The sequence below is a fragment of the Meleagris gallopavo genome, chromosome 12 (assembly GCF_000146605.3).
Source record: "Meleagris gallopavo isolate NT-WF06-2002-E0010 breed Aviagen turkey brand Nicholas breeding stock chromosome 12, Turkey_5.1, whole genome shotgun sequence".
Taxonomy (NCBI): Eukaryota; Metazoa; Chordata; class Aves; order Galliformes; family Phasianidae; genus Meleagris; species Meleagris gallopavo.
Genome location: NC_015022.2, coordinates 1,804,848 through 1,821,696, shown reverse-complemented (window position 1 = coordinate 1,821,696; position 16,849 = coordinate 1,804,848). Strand labels below are relative to the sequence as shown.

The 16,849-nt window shown below is 52.9% G+C and overlaps 1 protein-coding gene across 2 annotated transcripts; it reads right to left on the bottom strand.

The window, feature by feature from the left end:
* Positions 1–3,817: 3,817 nt before the first annotated feature.
* MAN2C1 (mannosidase alpha class 2C member 1) lies at positions 3,818–16,371 on the bottom strand. Of its 2 annotated transcripts, XM_003209351.4 has the most exons (26): positions 16,244–16,371; positions 15,914–16,039; positions 14,447–14,570; positions 13,697–13,767; positions 13,289–13,466; positions 12,654–12,843; positions 12,066–12,172; positions 11,669–11,779; positions 11,402–11,494; positions 10,934–11,050; positions 10,340–10,435; positions 9,920–10,065; positions 9,327–9,450; positions 8,664–8,785; positions 8,111–8,196; positions 7,457–7,627; positions 7,113–7,195; positions 6,870–6,964; positions 6,642–6,746; positions 6,272–6,428; positions 5,832–5,975; positions 5,641–5,750; positions 5,018–5,097; positions 4,736–4,881; positions 4,387–4,490; positions 3,818–4,314 (listed from the first exon to the last, which is right to left on the bottom strand). In XM_003209351.4, the coding sequence occupies exons 1-26, from the start codon at positions 16,354–16,356 to the stop codon at positions 4,197–4,199; spliced, it is 3,117 nt and encodes a 1,038-aa protein (XP_003209399.2). In that variant the 5' UTR covers positions 16,357–16,371; the 3' UTR covers positions 3,818–4,196. The 2 variants fall into 2 exon arrangements, with proteins under 2 accessions (XP_003209399.2, XP_031411102.1); XM_031555242.1 differs by lacking the exons at positions 13,289–13,466; positions 13,697–13,767; positions 14,447–14,570; positions 15,914–16,039; positions 16,244–16,371 and adding an exon at positions 13,093–13,255.
* Positions 16,372–16,849: the final 478 nt, after the last annotated feature.

The window sequence follows — 16,849 nt, the reverse complement described above, 5'->3', positions numbered from 1 at the left end:
CATCCTGTCGCGGTGATGGGGACGGGAAGGAGGCTGGGCGGCGCGGGGGGACGCGGCCCCATGCGTGCCTCGTGCTGTGCTACAGGGAGAACGTGCTGAGCAACCTGGAGGATAAGGCTTTCGACAAGCCCATCTGCGAGGCGCTGTTAAATCAGAAGTATTTCAATGGGATCGGCAATTATCTCCGTGCTGAGATCCTGTACAGGTGAGCTGCCACGTCCCTGAGAGCACAGCGCTGCTTGCTGCTGTCCCTGCAGCCACACCATCTCACTGAGTCCAGCCTCTTCCAATGCAATATGTGAGCACCTCAGGCTGTGTCAGGCTTGGGTGTAACACATGGACTCTCACAGGGCGAAAATCCCTCCTTTTGAGAAGGCTCGGACTGTGCTGGAAGCCCTGAAGCATCGGGAGCAGGTGAGGAGGAAAAGGTGGAGGATGCACGGTGCTTTCCAGGCTGCTGTGCTTGGGCCTGAGGGCCCCTGCCCTTCAGTGCCATTATGGATTTGGATTTGAGCTCAGCAGTGGTGGCCCAGGGTTTGAGCCAGTTTCAGTTCACATTTAGTACCTCGCTGTGATGGGGCTGCAAACTGACACAAGGTCCTTTCAGGATTCACACAGCTCCTTGCCTCTGTCCCTGCTGCTGTCAGGAGGTGTTTACTGTTCTGGACAGGTTTTGAAGTGTAATTGATTGAACCCTTCCTGCTGCCATCATCCAGCAGCCACACTCAGGTTTCCCAGCATAACAGCAGGCATTTTCCCTTTGTAACTTGCTGACCAGGGTCTCTCTCATCAAGCTTGTTGTTGTCCTTGCCATAAACACCCGTGTCAGAGCATGCCTGCTCCTCCAGTGGAGCAGCAAATGAGCACAGCTGTTCCATAACAGCACACATGTGGCATGCAGTTGCACGTGGCCATGCCAACAAGCTGTGACAGCTCCTCAGGCACGTGCCTTCAGGTCAAGAGGGTAAAGAGGAAGTGGCAAGGAAAGAAAATATAATGCAAGCTTGAAACCTCTGGGGAAGGCTGCAGCTGAACTTGTGGCCGGCTTGCTGTCCGTGTACTCTAATCTTGTAGCCCCAGGGGAAAGTGGGTGGTTGTTTTCAGGAAGTTTAAAAAACAACAAAACACAACCTGAGGCTTCTTTTTAGCAAACTGCTCGTGCTGCTGTGTGCTGCCCCGTTTTCAAGTCCCTGTAGCTGTGCTAGTCGTACGTACACAATTCACAGCCTACAGTGTGGCCTGTGGATTGGCATGTGCCCTGGCAAGAGGCTGAGGGGGAATACAGGATTTGGCTGGTATGGGGATGAAAAGATCCAAGTGGGGTAGCTGGCAGGTGACTTCTCTTCTCCAATCCTACAGAATTCTTCCCTGACATTGAGTAAGAAGCTGAAGCTGAAGCGAGATAACCCGGATCTCCTGGAGCTGTGCCATAAGGTGCCCATGGAGGTTGTGGCAGTGGGTGAGGCTACAGGGCAGGGAGCTGAGGAACAAGGCTCTGGCTGGAGAGAGTTTTCTCTCCATTTCCTTTCCTTCTCTTCCTTCCTAGATAAAAATCTCTTTGACCCTTCTGACTCGGATAACTATGCTGCCTTCAAGAACTGGCTGCAGTGTTACTTAGTGCCTGGCATGAGCTCCCTGCGGGACCGCAACAAGAGGACCATATGGTTCCAGGTAGGAGTCTGGAGTCTCTGCTTGGGGCTGGGTACCCCTATTGCTTCTCCAAGGGGATAACCTTTCATTTGTGCGTTGCTTCCCCGAGATCACCAAACTGTATCACTGGGCATCTCCCTTTCCCAGAGCCTGCTGTGACCATCAGACGTGTAGGTGGTAGTGACAGGGACACAGCTGCTGAGGGACAGAGGACAGCCTGAGCAGAGGGCTTGGGTGTTACCAAATGGTTTGGCAGCACTCTTCCTCCTTCCTGGGCGAGGTGCCTTGTAGTGGGGCCTTGTAGAAGGAGCAGAGAGTCTCAGAGACAGACAATGCACCAGGTTCCTCTGGGTTTGTAGGGACATGTCTGTTTGCCTATTCCTGTCTTGGCTGTGGGGTGCAGAAGGGTCTCACTGCTCCCGCTGGAAGCTGCTATATGGTGCTTTTATGGGATGCTTGCTGGCAATCCCTGTAGAATGATGTTATCCCAGTCACTGCTCTGTCACCTTCCTTGCAGGGAGAGCCTGGCCCCATGGCTCCCAAAGGTGAGTGTCCTCCCTCCTCCCCGCACGACCCACTCTTGCTCCGGGAGGGCTGGAGCACAGGGAGGAACCAATCTGCTCACAGCCAGAGGAGCACAGTCCTACTTTGAAGGCGAGCGCTGCAAGTCCCTGGTTTGCTGACAGTCCTTTGGCAGCTGGATGGCACTAGGGGATGGAGCTTGCTGTGCCCGTGGCTTCCTAGCAGCACATCAGCCTGCCTGTGCACAGCTCCTGCACCTGCAGGGTGATTTTCCAGGGCAGCTACATCCCCTTCCTTGCCTGCCAGGCTCGGAGCAGGAGGGCACGCTCTGGGGCTGGGTGTGAACAGAAGCCTGGTGGCTCACTGTGTTTTGAGAAAGGAACAAATCTGTTGGGAGGGGAGGGGAACCACCTTGAATCCTTCCTAACCTGAGTTCCCATTCACTGCTCAGGGTGGTGTCCCTTGTTCCCCCTACCTCCCTAACCTGAGCATGTCCTCTCACAGGTCAGAAGTCCCGCAAGAAGCACGCTCACCTGAAGGCAGACCCTGAAGCTCCAACCCCCACAGTACGAAGTTTTATGGTTGGTGAGACTGCTGCTGGGGCTAGAGGCTGATTCCTTTGCCCTCTCAGGCTGCTCTCACAGTCACCAAGTGACGCATGCATCTTCATGTTCCCCTCTCATGTGCATGCTTCTGATGCTAAGCTCTGGCTCTGTCCATCCAGGTCACAACACGTGCCTCAAAACGGCGTTCTGGGGGTGCAGAGAAGCCCCCGAAGCCAGCCGTGAAGGAGGAGGAAGAGAAGGCAGTGCCTGATGGGTCAAGGAAGGGACGTGCCCGTGGGAGAAAGAAAGTGGCTGCCACTCCAACCTCATCTGAGCCAGATGTTCCAGTCAGAGCAAAAAGAAACCGGACTTCAGCACGCAGGGGCAGAGGTGAGGCTGGTGGTCCCTGTGACTTTTGAACCGAGGGGGTGACAAAGGGCAGAAGAGTTCTGCAGGGCAGAGCCAGGCACCACCTCACTTTCTGCCTTCTTGTTTTCCTCCCCACCTTCCAGGTGCAGCCCCTGTAGTGTGAACACTGCACACTGCCTTCTGCACACCTCAGCCTTTGGAAACGTGTGACATTGCCTCTGCTGTGGAGACACGCTGGCCTGGGCTGCCTGGTGTTGCTTTCAGGCATGCCTGCTTGTAGCACTTGCTCTGTGCAGCACTACTGCTCTTGCAGCCTCAGGGATGGGGGCAGGCTGGTGCTCCTCCCCCTTTCTGTTCTTAAATATTTTTTTACAACCTTGCTTGTCCCTTCTGAGTGGTTTTAGAATCAGTTCCTCAGAGGGACCACTGACTGTGCATCGTGTCAGATTCTGACCCTTTCCCATCTATACCTTAAATCATATTCCTTCTTCCTTTTTTTAATTGCTGCCTGGATCACTAAGAAAGCTGGTTTTAGATGATTAATAAAAGTATTTTGTGTAAAAATTGGTGTGCCTGCTTTCTTGTGCTAAGGCTAACCCCACCATGCCCAGCCTCTTTCCCAGATGGGCTGGAGAAACCCCACCTCCAAAGTAAAGGTAAGCACTGCCTCCTTAGTTTCAGGGGTAAGAAATATCCTGCTGAGGAGGAAGGACACTGAGAGCAGCAGCAGCTACAACAGAGTGTTCTCATGTAATTTTGTCTTATTTGTGCCCCCTCTGCCAGGGCAGTGCAAGAGACAGGAGAAGGAAGGGAAGAGAGGGGGCTGACTGCACTGCTCTCTGATGGCTGGTTGGGGGTCCAGGGTAGACTTTGCTCTTCCCTGGAGTTGCTCAATACTGCACACTTCTTGGGAAATATTCTCACTGGACTCTGGTCAGCAAAAATGCTTGGTCCTTCTTCCTCTCTGGCCCAGCAAGAGGGCACTGGTGGCCAGGCTCAGTTCCAAGAGATGACACTGCACTTCCACCAGGTTACCTGGATGTGCCGTGGGGGAGACTTGGGCTGTGATTTGAGCTCCCAGTGTTGGTCCAGGTAATTGTAGCACCAGCATCACTGCCTCAAAACCAGGAGGATGGAGAGCACTTGGAATGGTGTGAAGGAAAGCCTCAGACCCTGCTGTTCCAGTGGCAGGTGGCCCTTGGCTGTTGGCCGCTCCAGAAGGTCACATCTGGGGGAGAAAACAGCTGGTGAAGCTGAAGTGACTGACTTGAGCTCCTGCCCAGCCACCCTGTGCACTTACAGCATTGCCTCTTTAATGGGGAGGGAGGTCTGGAGCCAAGTGACAACTGTGCTGCCATGTGCCTCATACAGCCGGACCACCACAGCTTCAGGTCTGTCCTCAGCCTGTGCAGACGCAGCATAGAAACCTGAGTTCACGCAAAGGAGATGGGAACATCCTAACCTACATCTTTATACCTCAGCCAGACCAAAATGATCTCAACTGAGCTGCTCTGACATGCAGAACAGAACACTGTAGCCACTCAGCCAATCCTGCCTGCCATCCAGTGCCGGGGAGAAAGCACACCACACTGAACAAGCAGCTTCAAAACTGCCCCCTCCACCTCCCTGCTTCTTCCTGGGGGACTTGCCTGCTTGACAGTTTCCAAAACAACTGCAGGTGAGCTCACAGAAAAGGCACTCCAGGTTGGAAATGGTGCAGAGCTGGCTGGGACTGCGTGGAGGGGGAAATTCAAGTTGTAGGCACACTGGATCACACCAGCATCCTGGAAGGAGCCTGCAAAACGAGAACCTCCAATCAGTCTCTATGCACTGACAGTCAGAGATGGAGGCACCCTGTGCCCACCCGAGGCTCGCTGGAGCATCCTCTACTCTGGGTGTCTTCACAGTGTCCAACTCTGCTCATTACTCACCCTGGTGAGGCATCACAGCGTAGGTGAACTGGTGGTGGGCAATATCTGCAGTGGCATCAGGGGACTTAGGTGCTCTCAGCCTAAGGAAAGAAATGGGACTCTCCACAGGACCTTCTGTCACCCAACCAGAGCACTGGCAGGACAACTGCCTCCCTCAGCTACTTTGGGTCTGGGTCCTGAGGTGGATTCTGGGACTCTAGACATGATGTCCCAGAAGCTAAAATCAATCTCTGAATGGTGGTTTCCTGTGAAACTTTTAGCTGCTAAGATTGAAAATATCCATTTTCTCTTAGCTTGGCATACATATGTAACAATGACATTCCATTCCCTTCCTTAAATCTCCCTTCCTGGTGTGTGTTTTGGCCAGCAACAGAAAAATTACTTGGTGCAAATGTGGCTCTGTGCTCAATAGCTATGAGTGTATGCCATCGGAATTACATTATCCTAGTCAATTTTAATTACATCAGCTAACAAGTTTTAGAAGACAGTCACCCACTCAGGCTAATAACAGACTATTTCCTTATTAACTATGATCATTCAGGACCAGACGCTGCCCTGACTTGAAACAGACACCTCAGAAAGCACGAGTGCTGCAGCTCCACCCTCACCACAACCCCACTCACAATGAGAGGCTGAGGACGTTCCTGTGTGCTGATGCCCCGTATTTACAGTCATTCAGCACTGCCACCCCGAAGGCGTGCTCAGAGAGATCCATCCACTTGTGAGCCCACACCTGTAGGAGATACCAAGGGACATATTCAACACACAAAGCCTGCAGGAAAGCAGTCCATCATGGGACCAGACCTCCTCTCACCTCAAATCGGGCCCAGTCCCAGGATGTGTTCCAGTGTGTTGGCCGCTGCAGGTGCCCAAATTGGATTTCATAGGTAGCATTTGTGCTACGGACCTGCACGGGGAATTCCACCTTCAGGAACTTGTGAGATTCCTTCCAGTCAACCTAAATGCAATAGCAGAAAGGCATCATCATGGGCTGACAGGCAGAAATTGCACTCATCCTCCCCTGACGTGCAGCGGCCAGCTACCAGTCAGGCTGGACCAGGTACAATACAACAGCCACTAAAGACTGCAAGCAGCAGAACTGACTGATTTCTTCCACCTTGTCCCTCAGGAGACCTCAATCTGGGACTACCTTCGCCTTTTGCAGAGAACAGGCAGTGGGGGCCCCCAGAGCAGGAGACAAGATGGGGAATAAAACTCAGAGCTAAGGTTCAGCTCAGCAGCTACTAGCCTCACCTGGGTCTTGAAGCAGACGTATGGGCACATGGCATCCAGGATGATCTCCTGGGTTAGGGTGCTGCTTTCCCCGACCTGCAGAGAAAAGCTGGCACTTCCCCGCAGGCCCCCGGCCAGGGTGATTTCCAGAGGCTTCAGCAGCGTTGTCACTGGCTTCCTAGAGACAGGGGTAAAGGCAGAGCTAGTCCCAGACCACCAGATCCAGGTTCCCAAGTCCCAAGCCAGCCTCACACAGCAGATGCTCACTTCTACAGAGTGAATGCCCCAGGACGGGAGAGGTGTTGAGATTTGGTTACAGTTAAAACTGACAGGGAGGTGAGAACTTCCAAGCAAAGTCAAAACTTAAGTGTTGCAGGCAGTGCTCCTCTACCTGGTCTCCAAGTGATAATCCATCACGTCCCAGGCATCCCAGTACAGGGGAACATCATCAAAGAGTGCAAACTGGTTGGCACGGCAGCCATCGGCAACTGATTCTCTGGAACAAGGCAGAACAGAGAAAAGCAGCTTAAGAAGAGGCAGTGGTGAAGGGCTCACAGTGAGGAGAAGGTCTGAAAGAGGTTTTAGGTGCCCTGATGCAGGAAGCAGGTGAGAGACTCACCTCTCAGAGTGCACCAGGCGAAGAGAGGTCAGGCGCCCCATGGCATCCAGGCAGACTGCAATCAGCCCATTCTTCATGGTGATGGAGCCATCCTCCTGGGAGAAAAGAACAAACAGACTTCACAGACTCGTGCCTTCGGGAGTTGAGGGGGTTCACAGCTGTAGAACTGGATCCCCTACGTTTCTCCCCAGTCAGCTTTTGAAGCAGGTACCTCAATCTGAGGACAAATGCAGTTATGCTTACCTGCTTGATCACTGCCACAGGCTGAGGGGGCAGCAGTGATTCCCTCACTACAGCATAGCCCATGCTGGGAGCTGTCACCAGAGCTGGAAAGGAAAGAGGTTTTGTTTCAGCATCTTCCCCAGACCCATCCTTAAGTTACACTGTGCTGCCCTGGTGCTCTCATATTCACACCCTCCTCTTTATTCATCATTTGGGGACAAACTGAAGTGGGATCAGCCCCAAGAAGCATTTTGACAAATCAGTAAACCCTCTCCAGGACAGGGAGAGGCAGAGTAATTCTTTGCTGGCTGTCTCCGCCACTGTAAGAAAACATGATGCACGCGCTACTTCTGAGTTACACATACCTAAAGCCTCTGTTCCAGCTGGCTCAGTCCTGGAGATCACCTCTGTCCGCTCCCAGGGCAAAGTGTTCAGCACAAGAGTGCTCTCAGCACCCCCAGACTTGAGCTGCAGCAGTTCTCCACATAAGGACTGCACGGCCTCCTCCTGCAGGCGAGTGCCAGCCCTGCGGATCTCTGAGCAAAAAGCAGCCCAAATTGGACCCAGACAGGCACTTTCTCACACCTGAGAACTTCTTTGGTGAAAGAAGCTACTTCCAAGCTACAATTACTAATTATTTTTAGTATTAATTACCATTATCTATTAAGTAAAGTTTATGATTGTTCTTATTAACTTTATTACAAGATTACAGTAAGCCATGTCATTTCAATTGGAAAATTGCTGAGCTATAATAGAATAAGCAATTGCAATTGCCTGTGGCCAGACAGGAGCAATCCTCAGCTCCCACCTCTGCTACTGCAGAGAAGTCAGTCAGTCAGCACGTTTTGCTCATTTCCTGGTTGAATTTGCCCAATTACTGACACATGCCTGACACACTGTGCTGCACAGGCCTTGACCCACATTGCCAGGCAGTCTGAAATTGAAACCTCTGCAACAGGCAGGTCTCAAGGTGCTCCAATAGGTAAGTAAGTGCCCTCCTAGCCCAACTCCCTGCTCACCTGCATAGTATTTCAGGGCATCCCTGACCACGAGCTGGATACAGCTGCCTGGTAATACGTCATGAAACTGGTTGAGCAGCAATAACCTAGAACAGAAAAGAAACCACACCAGGAAGCAGGGGAGAGCATTAGACTTGTTCTAGCTTACCAAGCCCTGTTTGCAAGACAGACAGACTTAGTAACTGTTCTCCATTAGGAAACAATGGGGAGATTTTTTTGCATAGCACACTTTAAATCCCCTTATGTTAGGACATGCCAACTGTCATCTTTGTAAACCACAACCATGGAGATTAAGAGCTGACCCTTTTAATCTCTTGGGACTACCAGATATATTACTGTACGAATTCAGACCAGTCAAAACTGGCCAAAGATAAGTGTAGGCTGGAGATGAAACTTCCAGCAGCAGTAAAGATTTGGAGCTTCCAAAGGGTTTGGAGTGAAGGTTTGAAGATTTCAACGATAGAAGCAAGGCACTGAAACTCTTTCCCATTAAGTTCTCAACATCTTATGGAAGAATTAGTGTTTGCACAGCAGTCATCATGTACTTCCCTACCTCCAGAGCTGCTGCAGCTGGCTAGCAGGATACTGAAACGTGCCACTCTGTGCCACAGCCAAGGTGCTAAGCACTTCCACATCATGGAGTATTCGCTCACACTCCCGATTTCCCCTCTTTATCTAGTGCCAATCAGGAAGAGAAGGAAGATTCTTAGAAAAGCCGTAGCCAGGAACGAATCTCTTACACCAGCAGCAAAAGCACAGATCCAATGCAGGAAGGCTGGTTACTTGTAGGTGTCGTGAGCTGCCATTACTAGCTTTCTTTTTTGGCCACAGATCAACCTGGCTTTCAGCTTTATAACCCCCAGCACAGGCCACTGCTTAACCCCCAGGCCAGACTCCACTCACTTTTCTCCTCTTCTAATTCTTCATCTCTCCTCTGCAATGACCAGGGCTCCGCTAAAGTGCAGGACATGGCAGTTATTGACCAGAGGGGGTCTGCTGTGTCTTGGTTCCCTTCTCACCCTGGAAGCAAGTCTGACTAAAGACTAACAGCAGATGTGCCTTTCGGAGTGCTGGCTGCAAGGTGGCTCCCAGAGCTGAGGCACAAAGGGCGCTACCCAAGCCCTGGAGCCACCTGAGCAGTAGCAAAGAGAGCTGAAAACAGCCACTTTCCCTGAGGGTGAGGGATCCCACTGCCTCAACCCACACATGCAGTCACCTGGGCTTGGGTGGTGTATGTGCCATTGTGCAGTTCGAGGAAGAGTTCTCCCACCCAGATGCACAGCTGTGATGACTCCTTCTCCAGGACAGAAAAAAAACGGTCAGGAGTGGAGATCTGAATCCTGTGGGACAGAGGTACAAACAGCAATGAGCCAGGAGAGAAGTGCATGACACAGCTAATGGGGTATTCCCACCAGAAAGGCATCAATTCCAGAAACGAGGCTTCAAAAACCCCAACACAGAATTAAAAGGGATGTGCAGGGTGACTCCTGGCTGGCCAGAGGTGCAGACCACTTACACTTGGAGAAAGGAGACCACTAATTGGAGAATGGAAACAGCCAGCTCTGAAATCCTCCCATACTACAAACTGCAGGCAGGAGGCAGAGTGGCATGGTGCAAGCTAGCTGAGGAGCAGCAGTTATTTGATACTTTGAATTGCTGCCTAATCATTTTTCCCCACGTCAAGCCCAACAGCCCTTTGTCTAAGCTATATGTTGTGTACACAGCTGCTTCAGTAGAAGCAATGGGAGCCCATAGAGGCTGTGACAAGTGCTCTGTGCCTGTGCAAGGAGGCAGGAAAGGATCTTTCACCTTGGCAGCCCATCTGTATCACTCATCCTCTTCATCCTGTCCAGCATGTTTTGCGTGGGGCCACCTCCTCCATCTCCAAAGCCAAAAAGGACAGCGCTGTGGTTCACACGTCCTTTGTCTCTATTGTTCTTCACTGTTTTCAGCATCTAGAAGGAATTTTGGACAGCTGCAATCTGTTGGTACCCAGCCCCAGCTCTCCTTGCTCCACACAAGAAAGTCAGCCTTGCCCCTCTTCCCCAGCCCAAACCACAAGAATCAGGCATGGACACATCACAGAGGCAGGCAACTACCAGGTTAACTAAAGGCCTTCATTTGGTAATCCCACTCCCTCCTCCGACAGTGCCCCCTCTTACAAACCTCCGATCTGGCCCCATGAGGCTGGCATTGCACTTCACATGCAGGTTTGACAAGCTCACTTACCTCCTCCACTCGCCCCTGCATCCCATAGGAGTCACCAGGGGGGAAATGGGTCAGGACTCGGGATCCATCAATGCCTTCCCAAAAAAAGGTGTGATGCTGCAGACATGCCAGAGAAAAATATAGTGTCTCAAAGAGCCACAAAGTGCCCAAATGTTGAAACACAGACCGTGATTCCCAGGAGTTCCCAAAAAACTCATGCCAGCACAGGCAAATGATCAACTCACCCCTTGCTCGGTGTTTCAAGGCTCCCAAACTCATCTCCCAGACCAAAGTGCATGTGGAGAGTGCAGTTCAACCACATCAGCACAGAACTCATGCACTAGAAGCCCATGCTCCCTTGCAAGCCTTGTCAGGCACAAAACCCAGCACCCAAGTCTCCACAGAAGTGCAGAGGGGACGAGCACGTCAAAAACCTGGAGGATCCACACTAAGCCTTCCCTTTCTCTCCATGTCACTACTTAGAATTTTTGGAAGAAAAGCCTCTATCAGCTGAGCTAAGGACTGGCTTGACCTGTAGAACAAATGGGTCCAGCCCTGCAGACAGACTCCAGCAACCCTATGTCCACCCCTGGGAAGAAGGGAAGCACAACTCACTGGGAAGGTGTTGACCAGGTTCCAGCTGAGCTTCTGTGTGAGGAACCGTTTGATCCCACAGCCACACATCAGCTGGGGCAGCTGGGCTGAGTACCCAAACGTGTCTGGCAGCCAGAACTGGGAGCAGAGGAAGAGAAACACAACAGTCAAACTGACCTGAGTTTGTCCAGGGTATCCTGGCTCTAAAGCCTTAATGCAGAGGGGAGACAAGATGTGCTAGATAAGGAGCAACTCCAGACACCTGCCAGAGACCAGCAGATAATAAAATCAAGGCCTAGTCCTGTGCTAACTGGCAGAATATATGGGTGACTGGATATTCACTAATCACAGTCTTAGTTGTAAAAATCAGGCCTATGTGAGGCACCTGAAAATTACATCTGGAAGGCAAATCGAAGAGAAATCTTGAAGGACAGCAAGGGGTGGAAGTCGACCGTGTGCAAGGAAAGCATGCTGCAAAAGAGCAAGTACCTCTGAGCAGATCTGGCCAAACTGCTGCTGGAAGAACCGCTGGCCCTGAAGGAACTGCCGCACCATGGACTCCCCACTGGGCAGGTTTCCATCCTGGGAGCAGAGCACAGGGAGTCAGCATCCTCTCTTGCAACACGTGTGCCAAGCCAGGCATAGGAGAAGCCTCCAGCCCACTCCCACTGTCACCCTGCCCACACAGGATCTGAGCACAGCACTGCAGAGGGGAGACAAAAAGGTGCTGTGAGCCAGGCTCACTGTGCTTCTCACCATTTCCACCCAGGTGCCTCCAACAGGAACAAACTGCCCCTTTGCCACGTAGTCCTGAATCTGGGCGTAGAGTCCAGGGTACCAGCTCCGCACCCATTCGAATTGCTGTGCCTGCCAGAGCACAGAAGTCAGCCCCAGCTCCCACCACGTTGCTCCACACCAATGTTCCTGCTCTCTGCCACCACACAGGACCCTGATCAGCCCCGTCTCATTTGGAGTCACACTGGAGAAGCAGCGTGCCACAAGCAGAAGAGCTTCTCAGTGAGCTTGGCATCAATTCCCTGTGCTGCTCAGAGCAAACCATCCCACTTCCAATCCTCAGGGCTGCCGAGAGCTGCAGTGACCCCTGGGGATTGCAGTGACCCCATCCCTCCAATTCAGGAGAGAGATGGCTCACCTGGGAGCAGGCAAAGGTGAGCTCTGGGTTGTGCTCCATCAGACGGATAACCGTGACCCAGCTGCGAGCACATTTCCGGATAGTCTCCTCATATGGCCACAGCCAGGCTGTAGGGACAGACACACGGCCCTACCATGGTTATTACTTGGCACAAGCACCATCCCTGGCTGCCTGGGTAAGGCAGACTCCCTTGGGAATGGGGCCTGCACTGTCTTTCAAAGATCAACCAGGGAAAATGCAACAGCAAAATGCTATCCTTTGACTGATGTGCCCAACAGTACCACGGTCTGGGGCCTCTGCTGCCTCTCTGTTGAAACTAAAGTCCTCTCCAGGGACTGGAAATTGAGGGTGATGTCCAAAAGGCAGAAAACAGTGGTCTGTAATCCATCTCCCATCAGCAGCCCCATCAGTGCTCCAGACCACACAGCTAGCCAGACACACATCCCTCTGCCTCACTGCCCTATCAGATCAGCCGTGTGCTAGCACAGAAATCCCTTTTCCTTTCCCTCAGGGCTTGGTGCCTGCAGCCCAAGGGCAGCCAGCACTGCTATCCTGGCTAGTAGAGAGGGAAAGCTGGACTGCTCTCACCGGAGTCAATGTGGCAGTGCCCCATGGCGTGGATGGTGTGCTGGCTCTCGCCGTTCCTCTGGCTGAAGATCGCGGCAGCCAGCTCACGGGCAGCAGGGAAGGTGGATGGGTCCTTCACATCACACACGTTGACAATCTGGTTGGCAGCATACAGGGCCTGGAAGCTCCTCTGGTTTTCCTCCCCGAGGAGCTAAGGGTGGGAGAGAGGACAGCTTGATTCTGGGCACTCTGGCCAGTACGGATACATCTGTCTCAGGCAGAACCTGCTACTTCCTTCCAAGACCTGACTCTGCCAGTGGTTTCAGGCAGACACCACATCCCTGCTTCACAGATAAAACCTTATCTTTGCATGTGTTTCCCTAAAGACAAGTTACTCAACACCAGAGGGCTCTCGCCTAATAGACTCTGCTTTAGACCAGGAGGTAGATGCAACAAACACCTGTGTCGCCTCCTCGTTTGGACTTCTCATACTGCAGACAATATCAGTCATGCCAAAGCAGTGGGAGCAAATACATATTCCTCTGGGGCTTCCTTTTGGGAGGAGACAGGTCTTGGGACATGGAAGAAGGGGATAAAATGTAGAAGTTGTAGGAAGTAGAAATGCTGAGAAAAAGAAAGAGAATGAGCACGCAGACCTGGGCCATGTCCAGAAGTATTTCCAGATCCACCAGCAGCTCGTAGACATCTCTGTTGAAGACCACCAACTCAGCCTTGCTCAAGGTGAACTTTTTGTCAGGATCCGGAGGGGCTATCATGGAGCCCCTGCCAGCCCCAAAAAGCCCATTGCAGGCCAGCTCCACATACAGAGTCAGACTGCAGAGACCAGAAGGAAACCATCAGGAAGCAAATTACAAGTGACCACCTGGGGTCAGATTACTCAGTTGGCAAAGCCCACTCCTACCCCATAGCAGGACTAGTCCAATTGAACTTCTGACAGACACACTGAGTACCCTGATGCAGGCTTGAGTATCGCACCCCAGCTTTGGTTATTTCACCACCAAGCTTCCCCAGCAGCACAGAGTTTGGCCAAGCTGACCACTCACCTGTGGGGCTCTGTCTCCTTCAGGCTGCTTGTCAGTATGTAGCTGGTCTTCTCGCCTTCCTTAGTCAAACCCTGAAGGGGAAGGCAGCACATTTAACCCACATTTACACAAGCCCATGACAGCAGGCTTTACAGAGCTGCTGGACAGACAGGACACCACAAAGCCCTGCTGGATGGAGGGCTGTGGTCCCACATGTCATAGCACAGTGCTTCCCAAAGGAGTACTGGACTACCAGCAGGCCTGACTGTCAGGACTGAACTTTGGATACAGCCCACAAACCCTCTCTCTATCACAAAGCAAAGTAAGCAAACCACCACAAGTGTCACCCTCTCTCCTGCCCCACACGCCAGCCTCTTTGTGTGCAGCCAGGAGTTGGACTCAATGATCCCCATGGGTCCTTTCCAATTTTGGATATTCTGTGATTTCATAACTGCCCCTCTCTGCACTGAAGTTTTTCACGTATTTAAAGGCTTCTCAAGCAGCCTTGGTTTATTTCTTAAGGCTGAACCACAGCTATAAATACACTTTATGTTTTCTTTCATGACCACATTGTCTAGACCGCTAGTTATTCTTGGTTCTCTCCCTTTGGTCCATGCGTTATTCCTCCCCAACAACACAAGCAGACATTACTCCGAGGCACATAAAACTAACAGGAGGGGATTTCTACTGCTCCATTAGAGAGGGCTGAGGAAGATAACTGCTCTGAAGACAACAGAATACCTGTCATACACCTGACCCACCCCTCCTTACCTGGACCGGCTGGGCATCTCGCCACACCATGCCTTCACCATCGCTCTCCCAGACAAAGTGCACCTCCTGTCCTGCCCATGCTGGGGGGATGCTCAGCTCCACCCTAAACCAGCAGGTCTCCCACCTGGAAGAAAACACACAGCACCTCACCCATTGCTGAGACCTTCCCAAAGAGAAGCCTCGTGCATTCTGAACCTCTGTGGGCAAAAAGCAGCAGGGACACCACACAAGTGCAGTGTCTGCACAGACATGCTTTAACCAGTTCCCTGTGTGGCTGTCAGTGACCCAGCATCAGTTCAAGGAGGACACAACATCTGCACAGGACAATCCTGTTCCATTTAAACGCATTGGGCCTCCCCTTCCAGCAAGCTGCAGACCTGTCTGCTCTTTAACCACACTAAACCTCTGGCTCATGGCATGCTGCAGGTTAAAGATGCGGCAGCCAGACAAAAGCCCTGCTGAGTGGGGTGAAGATCTCTGAGCAATCCATAAGGCAATGAAACCCAAGAGGACATGCTTTGATATGAAACGATGCTGATACAGATCTGGAAGGAGTGACTGACACACCAGAAGGCCATGCTGCCATTCAGCAAGGCCTGGACAGATTGCTGAGTTGGGCAGAGAGGAACGTGACGAGCCTCAACAAGAGCAAGTGTATGGTCCTGCACCTGAGTAGGAACAGCTGCATGCACCTATCTAAGTTAGGAACAGATCTGACAGAAAGGAGCCCTGAGGAAAAGGACTTAAGGGTTCTGGTGGATAACAGGCTGATCATGAGCCAGCATGTGGCCAAGAAGGCTGATGATATCCTGGGCTGTATCATCAAGAGAGCACCCAGCAGGTTGAGGGAGGTGATCCTGCCCTTTGCTCTGCCCTGGTGAGGCCACAGAGCCAGTCTGGACTACCCAGTTAAAAAAAAAAACAGGGAGATCTTTGTGGGCCATAAAGATGACCAGGGCTTACAGTACTGCCTCTCCAAGGAAAGGCTGAGAGACCTGGGACTGTTCAGTCTGGAGAAGAGAAGGCTGAGTGATGATCTCATAACTGTTTATAAATATCTAATGTGTGGGAGTCAAGTGGATGGAGTCAGGCTCTTTTCAATGGCGTGCAGCAATCAAACAGGGGTCAATGGGCAAAAACTGGAACACAGGAAGTTCCACATAAACAAGAGGAAGAACTTTATGGTAAGGGTGACAGAGCAGTGGAACAGGCTGCCCGGAGAGGTAGTGGAGCATCCTATGGGGATATTCAAGACCCATCTGGATGCCAACCTGCTGTAGGGAACCTGCTTTAGTAGAGGGTTGCACTCAGTCTCCTGAAGCCCTTTCCTGGATGCACAGCCCTTACCACAACTCTCAGCCCTGATGGCAGCAGGCGGGCCCCTTCCACCAAAGCACAAAGCAGGGAGAGGCACACGGTGTCACGGCAGAGCCCGCCAGCTCTCAGGTGCTGACAGCCCGTACTCACGTAGGCCCAAATGTGTCCCCCACTCTGGCCGGCCTGAACTCCTGCACGACGGCCTCGCTGTAGGGGATCCGCCGTGGGGTCTGGAAGCAGGAGAGCGAGGCGGGCGTGCAGCTGTCCCCATAGAGCCTGTGGGCAGACGTGGCCGGGATGCGGTCAGCTCAGTCAAGGGCCCCCCACCCCATCCCCAGCTCCTTATGACACCGAAGGGACAACAGCCGCCCACCCGAGGCCGGGCCTGAACCGCCTCGGCGCTTCCCTCAGGGGGACACACCAAGGTAAGGCCTCTCCCGAGCTGGCAGCACGCGGAGAAGGGGCCCTCCCGCGGCCCACCTGCCCCGCAGGTTGCAGTCGGTGAAGTAGGTGGCGGACACAAACTTCTCGACGCGCTCCAGCGCCGTACGCCGGTGCTTCAGCATGGCGGCGCCCACGCCGCTACCGCGCATGCGTCTCCGTGCCGTCCGCCCTGCGGCGGCTGGATGCGTCGCGCATGCGCAGAGCGCAGCACAGCGCTGAGGGGATAGGGCCGGGCTGGGGCGAGGCCTACAGGCCGCACTGAAGCCTGAGGTGAGGCCTACAGGCCGAGCCGGGGCCTGAGGCGAGGTTTACAGGCCGCACTGAAGCTGGGGTGAGGCCTACGGGCCGGGCTGAAGTCTGAAGCGAGGCCTACAAGCCGCACTGAAGCGAGGCCTACAGGCCGGTTGGAGCCTGAAGCGAGGCCTTCAGGCCTGGCCTGGCTACTCCAGGCAGCCACTGCCCCCCAAAGCCCTGGTGGGAGAGCCCTGCTTGGTTGCTGCATGGGTACTTTCCTAGCAGCTCATTGGGGCTTTCTCCCTGGTGATGCACTGCTTGCCGCCCCGGTGTCTTAATGGGGAGCCTACGCCCCCCACATCATGCACTGCCCACCCTTGGGAGCTCACAGAGTGGGGTGGGAAGAAG

Bases quoted from the DNA above. Each gene is read 5' to 3' on its own strand.
- MAN2C1 (XM_003209351.4), bottom strand. From the start codon at position 16,356: ATGCGCGGTAGCGGCGTGGGCGCCGCCATGCTGAAGCACCGGCGTACG. The intron at 14,571-15,913 runs GTGAGTACGGGC...GTTTTCTTCCAG, and splicing joins GGGGACACATTTGGGCCTAC to GTGGGAGACCTGCTGGTTTA. The intron at 5,976-6,271 runs GTGAGGCTAGTA...TATTGCATTTAG, and splicing joins ACGTCTGCTTCAAGACCCAG to GTTGACTGGAAGGAATCTCA.